The following is an 11,660-nucleotide window of genomic DNA, read 5'->3' as shown; positions in this document are numbered from 1 at the left end:
GATAAACCATTAAATCAAAAAATGGGCAAAGGACTTAATCAGACACTTTTTTAAAGAGGGCATACAGAAGGCCAAGAGACAAATGAAAACATGCTCAAAGTCACTAATCATCTGAGAGATGCAAATCAAAATGACAATGAGATATCGTCTCACTCCTGTCAGGATGGCTATCATCAACAAATTGATAAAGGACAAGTGCCTGAGAGGATGTGGAGAAAAAGGGACCCTTGTGCATGGCAGGTGGAAATGCAGACAAGTGAAGCCAATGTGGAAAATAGTATGGAGTTTCCTCAAAAAATTAAAAATGAAACTCCCATTTGACCCAGTAATCCACTCCTAGGAATATACCCCAAGAAATCAGAAAGGACATATGCACCCCTAGGTTCAGAGCAGCACAATTTACCACAGCTAAGATCTGGAAACAGCTGAAGTGCCCATCAGCAGTTCAGTGGATTAAAAGACTGTGGTACCTCTACACAATGGAATACCATGCTGCGGTAAAAAAGAAGAAACTCTTACCATTTGAAACAGCGATGGACCTGGAGAGCATTATGCTGAGCAAAATAAGCCAGTGAGAGAAAGATAAATTATCACATGATCTCACTCATTTGTGGTCAATGGGGGAAACAGGAGACATATGTAAGACGATACATAATACTTTAAACGATAAAGAATTTTTAAAAAAGAAATATCGTGAAAATATCCACAGTACACAAGGCAATCTAGAGATTAAATCCAATCTTGAGGATAATTCCTACGGTATTTTATAAAGAAATGAAAAGAGAATCTTGAAATGTGTAAAACTAAAAAACTCCAACAGCAAAAACAAACGTCAGTGAAAACAAAGCTGGTGGCATCACACTTCCTGACTTCAATTTCTTACAAAGAGAAAGCAAGCAAACAGTGTATTGGTGGAGAAACACAGACACATATATCAACAGAACAGAAAATACAGAAATAAACCCAGGCATATACTTTCTTTTTTAAAAAAAAATATATATTTTTTATTGATTTTTTTACAGAGAGGAAGGGAGAGGAATAGAGAGCCAGAAACATCAATGAGAGAGAAACATGGATCAGCTGCCTCCTGCACACCCCCTACGGGGGTCAGGCACATACTTTCAAATAATCTTTGTCAAAGCTGCAAGACAGAGAAAGGAAAGATAGTTTCTTCAATGAATGACACTGCGGAAAATCAATAGTCACATATAAAAACAACAATACTGGACAACACGGATAAAATTTAACTCAACCTGCAGGACAGAATTGAATATCAGCTTAAAATGAAAAACTCCTCAAAACAACCTAGAGAAAAAGTTTTGGAGGTTCCTTTTGGACAGAATTTCCTGAATGTGACACCAACCACCAGACAAAATAGAAAACATAAACAGTGCAGATGGCAACAAATAAAGAAAAAAAGCTTCTTCACTGCACAACAGCAATAATGAAATGAAAGGAAATCTAGAGAAGAGAAGGAAATACTTACAAACCATATGAAGAAATCGCTTGGAGAGATTGTGAATTCAGTTCTGATGAGCATAATAAAGCGAATATTGCAATATAGACAGAAATTCACACAAACAGGTGGAGTTCCCAGGGAATAATAAAGGTATGTCAATACCATAGTGCAGGCTAATAATAATGCAATGACTCTTCTCAAAAGAAAACTCAATATAATTTCATGAAAAATACTTTCTTGCTAAGCAATAGTAACAAGCATCTGAGCTTGCTAGAAACATGGTGGCACTAGACCTGCTGAACGCAGGGTTGCCAAAAACATGGACTTTGTAGAAAAGCGCAATTAAGCACATGCAAAAATATGTGTTCCTGTATGTCATAAGCAATTAACATATAATATATACAAGGTAGTCAAAAGAATGTTTAACCAAAAAATACAGTTATTAACCAAGATAAGGATATAGAAACAATTCTTCAAAAGCTATGTACAAATGACCAACAGGAATATAGAAAATGCTTTCCTCACTGATCAAGGTGGAATCCCTTAGGCTTCCTGCAACACTACCAACCACAAGTCCTTCCCTGTGAATTTAGTACAGCGGGGAGTATTGGGACTTCAGGAATAGAAGGGAGCAGCAGAAACAGACCAACCCACCCCAGGACAGCAACTACCCAGGAAATTGGAAAATCCAGCAGTACCACAGTCTACCTGGGGGGACAGAGCACACCCTGGGGGATGGGGCCTAGGAAATCGCAAAGCCAAGTCCAGGTCACTGGTGAGAGTGAGGGTCTTACCCAGCGAGGATATAAGTTCAAAGTTCTCCAGCATCACATTCAGGTACAGCTGTCTCTGACTCTCATCAAGAAGGTTCCATTCCTTCCTGGAGAAGTACAGGGCAATGTCCTCAAAGGTCACGCCAACCTGTCAGAATGGAGACAATTGAACCCAGAGCTGTCTCTCTGAGAACCTGACATCCTACTCCTTACACACCTTCCCTACCCTCAACCTCCTCCTTAGTGTGGACACCAGGCCCTACTGCCAGTGCAGGCTGCTCTCTCACCACAGTCCCATTAATCCCTCAGCAGAGCAGCTGGGTTGGGTGGGAAGGATTAGGGAAGGGGAGGGGAGAGGGCAATGCCATTTAAGGTCTGGGCGATGCCTGCAGAGCCCCAGCCTTCCTGCCAAGCAACACCACTGCAGTCTCCTAGATCCGTGGTCGGAAAACTGCAGCTCGCGAGCCACATTCGGCTCTTTGGCCCCTTGAGTGTGGCTCTTCCACAAAATACCACGTGCGGGCACGCACGTACAGCGTGTTTGAAACTTCATGGCCTGGGCGAGTCTATTTTGAAGAGGTACTGTTGATATTTGACTCTGTTGACTAATGAGTTTGCCGACCACTGTCCTAGATCCTGCCTCCAAGACAAAGCCAAGCTTGGGTTTATGCTTCGCTTTTATGTCCCCACTGTTAGGTCGGAGAGAGCCCAGGATCGGATACATGCAGACATGTGACGAGATAATGGACTCCCCCTGGCATTTCTAACAGATCAGCATGCCAGACACAGATACTGGCTTCTCCACCACCCCCACTCAGATACTGACTCATTCCTGAATACCTTGCTGACCCCCTGCAGCTGAAACTTTCTCAACTGAATCCCTCAGCTCATGTCCCCGCCCCTCACCCAACCGCAGTATAAAAAAAGCGCCCCCCTCCCTGTTGGCATGAATCCACGTGCCCTGTCCTTGGGGATAGTGGGTCTCCCGGGGACGCAGAATAAACTTTCCTTCCTTCCTTTTCTGATCAACTCCCTTTATTTCCTTCGCCGCCTCCTGAGCCACCTAACCTAACACCCACCCCAGGTCCCGGGACCATCAGCTCACCCTTCCTCCAGATGTGCTCACCACTGTGTAATGTTTATCCCCTTCCCATGTTCAGACCCCAGGGTCACTCCCTCAGCTCTGCCCCCTTCCTGCTCCAATGCCACTGGATCTCGCTGGACTCACCCATGAACTTGGCATATGGCGTGTAGAGAGCTTGTAGTCCAGCCGGATCCAGGCCCACCCCAGGCCCCTGATGGACCCACAGCCGGGAAAGCCCCGAATGAGGCTGTGCCGTCCTCCCAGCAGCCTCTGATCTTTCCGTCAATACTCACAGCCACATCCTCAGGGACCTTCAGATGCAAGTCACCCCCGTCCTCTCTGCCCTGCACTTGCTGTGTCCTCAGAAGCCACAACACTCCTCTCTCCCCTCCACCTTCCTCACGGGCCTCCACGCGGGACTGAGCTGCAGGACGGGACAGGCGCCCTCCCCAGGCTGTGGTGTCTGTGTGAGGAGGCGCTGAGGGCCTGGGGGACTGAACTCACCTCGGCCCGTCTCCTCAGCGGGGGCGCCGCCATTGCCCTCTGTGGGCTGAGCCGGGCGGGAGTAGAAGCCGCCGCAGGAATGGCGGTCCCTGTCCCCGCCCTGGCGTGGGTCCGGGCGGGGACTCCGAGCTTCAATCCCACGTGGGAGCTGTGAGCACCACTGGAGGCTCCGACCATTGGCTGTGAGGCGGGGAGCACCACTCTCCGGCCTCCTCAACGGGATTGTGGACTTGGAAAACCTCACCGCCTGAGACAAAAACCTGAGAAGGCAAAATTCTGCCACATGGACTACTGGTTCCGCCCTACAGAAGGGGCCAAATGGAAACGCCTTCTCTGTGCCTCCATTGGCTCAGCCTGATCCCATTCCTTGCTTGGCCTTGTGGGTAATGTAGTTTCTAAGCTCCAAGGCCAGGATCCTGTATTTCTCAGTTGACTCAAGGACTGGATTTAGGGGCAAATAGCCCAAGAATATGTTAATTGCTTACGACCAACTATACTAAGGGTCCTCTAGCGCCTTCAGTGGAGGTGATGTCTGGGGCAAGTTTGTTTCTCTCCTGCACCTGCCGTGGCTACTTTTGCATATCTTTCTTACAGGACCTGCTCTTTCTGAATTGCAGGCAGTTTCTTCATTCAGGACTTTTGGCTCCTGTCTCCTTCAGACCAACTGTAGCTTGCAGAAGTTACTCAAGTCTCTCAATGCCTCTAACCTACCTCCATTGAACCCATTACACAAAGTTAATGTCTCTTTTAGCTCTGAGTTCTTTCAAAGCCTGCACCTTCAGCCAAATCTGAACAGTATTTCTTTATTCTGAGGAGTTCAGTAGGTCAAAATTAGGAAAACGATATTGTAGAGGCAACATAATTGTTCCTTCTTCTTTTCTAGGCTCTTTGGTTGGCCTAGTAAATAAGTTGATATAATACAGATTAACAGGGGGAAAACAATCAAAAAGTTATTAACATGTATACCTCCACATACATGGAAATGACTCAGAAAAACGGAGTAATGCATCAAACTGGCAAATACCATCACCTGAAAAGCCACCTTCACTTATAGTCAGAAAATGTTGTGTGTGGAGAGTCAGTTAGGGTAGGTGTTCAGGAAAAGCAGAATAAAAACCTCAGTTGTGGCCCAGTGTGCTGTGCACTGAGCTTGTATTCAATAGAACTCTGTTCCATCCCAAAGATGCATGGTGCAGACACAGGAGAATGGGAAGGCTTGAGTCCAGAACATGACCTGGGCTGCAGGGAAACCATGGTAAGAGCCATGGTGTCATTCAGCCAGTAGGGTAATACAGGACAGAATCACATGGGCCTGTTGGTCCTATGCATGAATAAGAGATGAGCACCCGTCCAATGAGACCAGAATCAGGTAGAAGTACAGCATCACTTCTGAATGTCAGGTCCCAGGATTGGTGTCCAATTGTATCCACTCCTGCACGGTGAATGTCACTGCCACATAGGAACATCATTTGAAGGTCAAACTGAGGCATGAAATTCATCACAGTGGATGGGATGACAGCAGGACACTCAAAATGTATGTGAAGGTGCAGAGACCTAGCCCAATTTATGGAGGTCTCCTGTGGGTCCAACTCTGTACTGGAATCAAAGAGCAGGCAAACAGCAGCTCACTCTGAAAGCAGATTCCCCTGGAGAAACCACTGCACTGAGAAATGATGGCGTTCCCCTCAACACAGGGAGGCCAAGGGTAAGTGCTCTGAGAAGTAAAGGGAATGGAAGGAAAAGCATAACTGTAACCATGGAAACAGGAGCTGCAGCTGAGCCACTCTGGTCTTCAGACTGTACCTGCTCCAGTGAGGGCTGCACATCTGAGGAACAGACTGTGTCTGACGCTGAGAAAATAATGGTTAAAACCCAGCGCCTTGAATCTGACACTTGTCTGTGCTGTAAACTTGGGGAGCTGACTTCCTTTCTCAGATACTGAATTTTTTCAGCAATTTGATGTGTTTCCACTTACCCAGGTTATTGTGAGAATTACAAGAGAAAATGCTCAAAAATCTAACCCTGGAACCCTGGCAACAAGTACTCACCTTGTTACTTTTATTGATCTGGGAAGGAAAAAGGAAGCGCCATCAATCATCTGCATGTCACATTCAGCCACCTGAGACTCAGGGAGTTGTAGCGAGTCTGCTGGACATTCCCAAGTTGGGCCCACCACAATGAGACCTGACTGCCCACAGGACCTGCCTCCCTGCAGCAGAGTCAATGGCTACTTATAGGTCCCATTTCTCACTAAAATGCACCCAAAGACAAAGGTGCTGTGGGCATCAGGGGAGTGAGAATTGCCTGGCCTGGGAATATCCCTGTAGGGAGATGCTGGAGTTGCCTGGAGAGGGAGAGATAGAAACATCAATAATGAGAAAGAATCATTGATCAGGTGCCTCCTGCTTGCCCCACACTGGGAAAACACTTTCAGGCATAGGCATGTACCCTGACCAGGAATTGAACCGTGCCCTCCTGATTCACAGTTCCACCTGGAAGCATTGAGTCACGCAGGCTGGCCTCTCATCACTGATATTTCTATCTCTGTCTCCCTCTCCCTTGCATGATGAAATCAATAAAAAGGTTTTAAAAATCAAGTAAGATATTTGTTAAAAATAAAAAATATTAAAACATACTATTTTAATATAAAAAACAGATTTATTTCCTAAAGTGCAAAAGACACAAAATGAGTAAAATTCCAACATTCATGTTTGCTGCTCCACTGTCTTTTTCTTAAAGAAAATTGCCCAAACTCATACCACATCAGGCAGAACGTAAGATGTTTTAAGAAAGATAGACTTGCCGAAGCTGGTTTGGCTCAGTGGATGGAGCGTCAGTCTGTGGACTGAAAGGTCCCGGGTTCGATTCCGGTCAAGGGTATGTGCCTGGGTTGTGGGTACATCCCCAGTGGGAGATGTGCAGGAGGCGGCTGGTCGATGTTTCTCTCTCATCAATGTTTCTAACTCTCTATCTCTCTCCCTTCCTCTCTGTAAAAAATCAATAAAATATATTTTTAAAAAGAGAAAAAAAAAGAAAGATAGACTCAACAAATGCACTTCTGAGGAAAGGGTCAACATACATTCCTACAGTGAGGTAGAATGACAAAATTACAAAATGTTTACATAAAGAATGAGTGACCAAACAAAATGTTCTCTAGAATGTGTAGAATGTGAATACCTCGCACAGTGGAGGAAAAATGGTAAAAGGTACAATCAGTTTACTTTTATTTTTAAAGAATAATTGATTTTTAAAATATATATTTATTGACTTCAGAAAGGAGTAAAGAGAGAGATAGAGGGAGGGAGAGAGAGAGAGAGAGAGAGAGAGAGAAAGAGAGAAGAGAGGTGCACCAATGATGAGAGAGATTCATTGCCTGGCTGCCTCATGCACATCTCACAGTGGCGTTTGAGCCGGCACCTGGGAAATGTGCCCTGTTTGGGATCAAACCATGACCATCTAATTCATAGGTCAAAGCTCAATGACTGAGCCATGCCAAAGGCAAAGAATGTGTGAGGTCCCATACAGGAAATTTTATTAATTTTTGGAGAGAGAAGAAGGGACAGGGAGAGAAACACAATGCAAGTGTGCAACATGGACTAGCTGCCTCCTGCACATCCCATTCTGGGAACGTGGCCCACAACCCAGACTCACGCCAAGCAATTCAACCGGTAACCCTTCGGTGCATGGGATCACACCCAACCAACTGAGCCACAACACCCATCATGGTATATTCAGTTTAGATCACAATTTGGTAATCCTTGTTAATTTAAACATTCAAATACTCAAAGACTTGGATTGTACACTGAATTTTTAACAAAGGTAAATAACACTTACATCCATATAAAGAATTATACAGAAATGAGAGGCCCGGTGCACAAAATTGGTGCACGGGGGAGGGGGGGTGTCCCTCAGCCCAGCCTGCACTCTCTCCAATCTGGAACCCCTCAGTGGGATCAGGCCTAACGGGCAGTCTGACATCCCTCTCACAATCCAGGACTGCTGGCTCCCAACCGCTCGCCTGCCTGCCTGCAGATTGCCCCTAAGCACTCCCCTGCCAGCCTGATTGATGCCTAACTGTGCCCCTGCTGGCCCAATTGCCCCTAACTGCTCCCCTGCTGGCCCAATTGCCCCTAATTGCCCTCTCCTGATGTCTTTGTCACCCCCAACTGCCCTCTGTTGCCAGCCTGGTTGCCCCTAACTGCCCTCCCCTGTCAACTTGGTCTCCCCTAACTGCCCTCCCCTGCCAGCCCGATCTCCCCTAACTGCCATCCCCTGCCAGACTGGTCCCCCCCTAAGTGCTGTCCCCTGCAGGCCTGATTGGCCCTTACTGCCCTCCTCTGCAGGCCTTGTTGGCCCTAACTGCCCTCCCCTGCTGGCCTGGTCCCCCATCACTGCTCTCCCCTGCTGGCCTGGTCGCCCCCAAGTCCCCTCCCCTGGAGGCCTGGTCCCCCCTAACTGCCGCCCTCTGCAGGCCCGGTCACCCCCAACTGCCCTCCCTTGCTGGCCTGATTGCCCACAACTGCCCGCCCCTGCCAGCTATCTTGTGGCAGCCATCTTGTGTCCACATGGGGTTGAACATATGTGTTGGAGTGATGGTCAATTTGCATATTACTCTTTTATTAGATAGGCTGTTAGTACCAGCTTTATTAGAAATGACCAAATATTAATAAAAATGGTAATTTCTGCACCATACCTTTCCCTCAAAGGCAAAGAATGTGTGAGGTCCCATAAAAGTTTTCACCTCATCATGCTTAAAGAGCCCCGATCTCCTTACAAGCTAATCCACACAGTAAATAGAACACCCAAGATTAAAGAAGTCTTAGGAAAAGGCCTTCGTTATATTATAAACCAAAGAGACATGAGACTGGCAGTTCTTGCACTGATGACTTAGGCCAGGGGTGGGCAAACTTTTTGACTCGAGGACCACAATGGTTTCTTACACTGGACCGGAGGGCCGGAACAAAAGCATGGATGGAGTGTTTGTGTGAACTAATATAAATTCAAAGTAAACATCATTACATAAAAGGGTATGGTCTTTTTTTTTTTTCTTTTAGTTTTATTCATTTCAAACGGGCCGGATCTGGCCCGCGGGCCGTAGTTTGCCCACGGCTGACTTAGGCACTCAATATATTCATCACTGGCATCTAGGGAAAGTATGCCCTTGAGAATGGCAGTAGCTCTGCAATACTATGTTTTCTGGGGTCAACACTAATGAGCCCTATATGGCAACTCATGAGAAGGAAAACAATTAAGGACTCCTAAGGGCTCAAGTATTCCTAATTTTCTTGAACAAATCTGACAACAGTATTAGCTTCCCTGGCCACATGTGGGTGTTGATTGATGCCATCTGTGAGGGCCTTATAAGTGGTGCAGGCGAAATACCTTCAGCAAGAGAAAGATGCACTGACATACAGCTGGCAAGACATCTATGTTAGAAAGTGCAACACTTCAATATTAGCTTAGACTTCCCAGGGTTTTGTGACAATTAAAAGAGAAAATGCTCCAAAACCCAAGTCTGGATCTCTGGCAGAGGCAAGTATTAAGTTCATCACTTTTATTGACCCTCAAAGTCCTAGGTAAGTCCCGTCGTCACCTTCATGTCACATGTAGCCAACTGAGGTGCAAGAAGATGTAGTGAGTCTCCTGGAGATTCCAGTTTGGAGACCCAACAGGGAAACCTTAGTGCCCACAGTACTGCCTCCCTGCAGGTGGGTCAGCGGGTTCAGAAAGGCCCCAGTTCTTGAAGAATGAAGGTGCATGTAGGCATTAAGTAAGTGAAGGATTCCTGTCCTGAGAATATTTCTTAAGATTGCTCTTCTGAAGGTGATGTGAATGTTAGTAGTGTGGGTTGTAATTAAAAGTGCTCACTGCATTGTGCATAGCATTTAAAAACTAAAAAATTCCCATGATTATTTATTTATTTATTAAAATGGCTCAGTGGTTTAGCATCGACACAGCAGAAAAAGGTCCCTCATTCGATTTTTGGTCAGGGCACATGCCTGGGTTGAGGGCTCCATTCCCAGGAGCTGCGTGCAGGAGGTAGCCTATCAATGTCACTCTCTCGTCATGGACGTTTCTCTCTCTCCCTCTCCCTTCCTCTCTGAAATCAATACAAAAATATTTTAAAATCTCTCATACTCTGGTTTCTCTTCAAATCACATAAATCGTTCATCTCTTAAAAATACCGAAAAATACATATTTTTAAAGGTATAAAATATTTAAAAACATTATTCCAATCCAAAAAAATATTTATTCCCTATACCAAAAAAGGCACAAAATGAGTGAAATTCCAATATCCATCTTTGTCATTCCATTGTTTGTTTGTTAAAGAAAATTGCCCAAACTCATAGCACATTAGGCAGAACATAGGATCAGAGGTTTTAACAAAGATACAGACACAGCAAATATGCATCTCAGAAAGGACTCAATATAAACTTCTAGAAAAAATACAACCCAACAGTGAGGTAGCACAATAAACTAACCAAAAACACAAAAACGAAAAACGTTTAAATAAATAATGATTGAACAAAATAAATATTCTCTAGGATGTGGAGAATGTACATCCTTCATACACTGCTGAAAAAATGCAGAAACAAAGTACAATTAGTTAAGCTTTACATTTTATTTTTAAAGGATACTTTAGTAATTTTTAGAGAGAGAAGGAAAAGGGAGAGAAACATTAATGGAAGAGTGGCATATTGGCCAGCCAGCCACTTCTGTGGAACTAGCCCACACCCCAGCACATCCCCACCGGCAACCAAATCCACAATCCTGTGCTGCAGGAGATGATGCCGAAACAGTAAGCCACACCGGATCTGGTGGTACATTCAATTTACATCATTATTTGGTAATCTCAGTAAAATTAAACAATTCATCTACCCCAAAACTCAGATTATGGCCTGAATTGTTAACAAAGGTTAATAACACTTATGCTATTAAATAAAAGCCTGATATGCTAAGTGTCCGGTTATCCAGTTGGCCATTCAACCAAAGTGTAATATGCTAATGATATGCTAAGGCAGTCCAACTGCTCGCTATGACGTGCACTGACCACCAGGGGGCGCACAGTTGGACAGTCGCTATTACATGCACTGACCACCAGAGGGCAGATGCTCCAACAGGTAGGTTAGCTTGCTGCTGGGGTCTGGCCAATGGGCCAGACATGCCCTGGAGCCCTTCCGTGGTCCCTCTCTGGCTGGCTAAACTCCGGCGACCCTTTCTGGCCCCACGCAGGAGCTGGCCCTGCCCCCTCGTGGTCGGTGCACTTCTACAGGGGGAGCATCACTTAGCCAGAAGCCTGGCTCACAGCTGGCAGCTGCACTCAGGTGGTAAGGAGAGAGGGGTCCCAGACTTCGAGAGCCCCAGACTGCAAGAGGGATGTCTGACTGCCGGCTTAGGCCAGATTTCCAGGGGGATTGACCTAAAACGGCAGGTGGACATTGCCCAAGGTGTCCTAAACTGGGAGAGGGAGCAGGCCAGGCTGAGGGAGCCTGCCCACGCCGCCGCCAGCCCAGTACACGATTTTCGTGCACCGAGCCTCTAGGAAACATATAAAGAATTATACAGTAATGCTGATACAAGCTTTATTAGAAATAACCAAATATTTACTAAAATGGGCATATGGTGATATATTCAAAGATAAGAATATCTACCAGGGCCCTAACTGGTTTGGCTCTGGACAGAGCATAGGCCTCCAGACCAAAGGGTACCGGGTTCGATTCTGGTCAAAGGCACATACCTTGGTTGAAGACTCCTTGCAGGCCCGGGCCCTGGTCATGGCTGATGCAAGAGGCAAACGATCAATGTGTTTCCCTCATATCGATGTTTCTATCTTTCCCTC

At 45.8% G+C, this 11,660-nt stretch overlaps 1 protein-coding gene across 1 annotated transcript in view; it reads right to left on the bottom strand.

Annotated features, from left to right (window-relative positions):
- The window catches only part of LOC102246575 (zinc finger protein 883-like), an 8,620-nt gene extending 4,531 nt beyond the window's left edge, over positions 1-4,089 (bottom strand). Inside the window, exons 1-2 of the mRNA XM_005856409.2 lie at positions 3,821-4,089; positions 2,254-2,380 (exon numbers count right to left, since the gene is read on the bottom strand). Of these exons, the coding sequence (XP_005856471.2) occupies positions 2,254-2,380; positions 3,821-3,997 (304 nt within the window). The 5' untranslated portion in view covers positions 3,998-4,089. The remainder of the gene's footprint in view (positions 1-2,253; positions 2,381-3,820) is intronic.
- Between the last annotated feature and the right edge of the window lie 7,571 nt (positions 4,090-11,660).

Source organism: Myotis brandtii, unplaced genomic scaffold (genome assembly GCF_000412655.1).
Source record: "Myotis brandtii unplaced genomic scaffold, ASM41265v1 scaffold1029, whole genome shotgun sequence".
Taxonomy (NCBI): Eukaryota; Metazoa; Chordata; class Mammalia; order Chiroptera; family Vespertilionidae; genus Myotis; species Myotis brandtii.
This window is presented reverse-complemented; position numbering and strand designations above follow the sequence as displayed.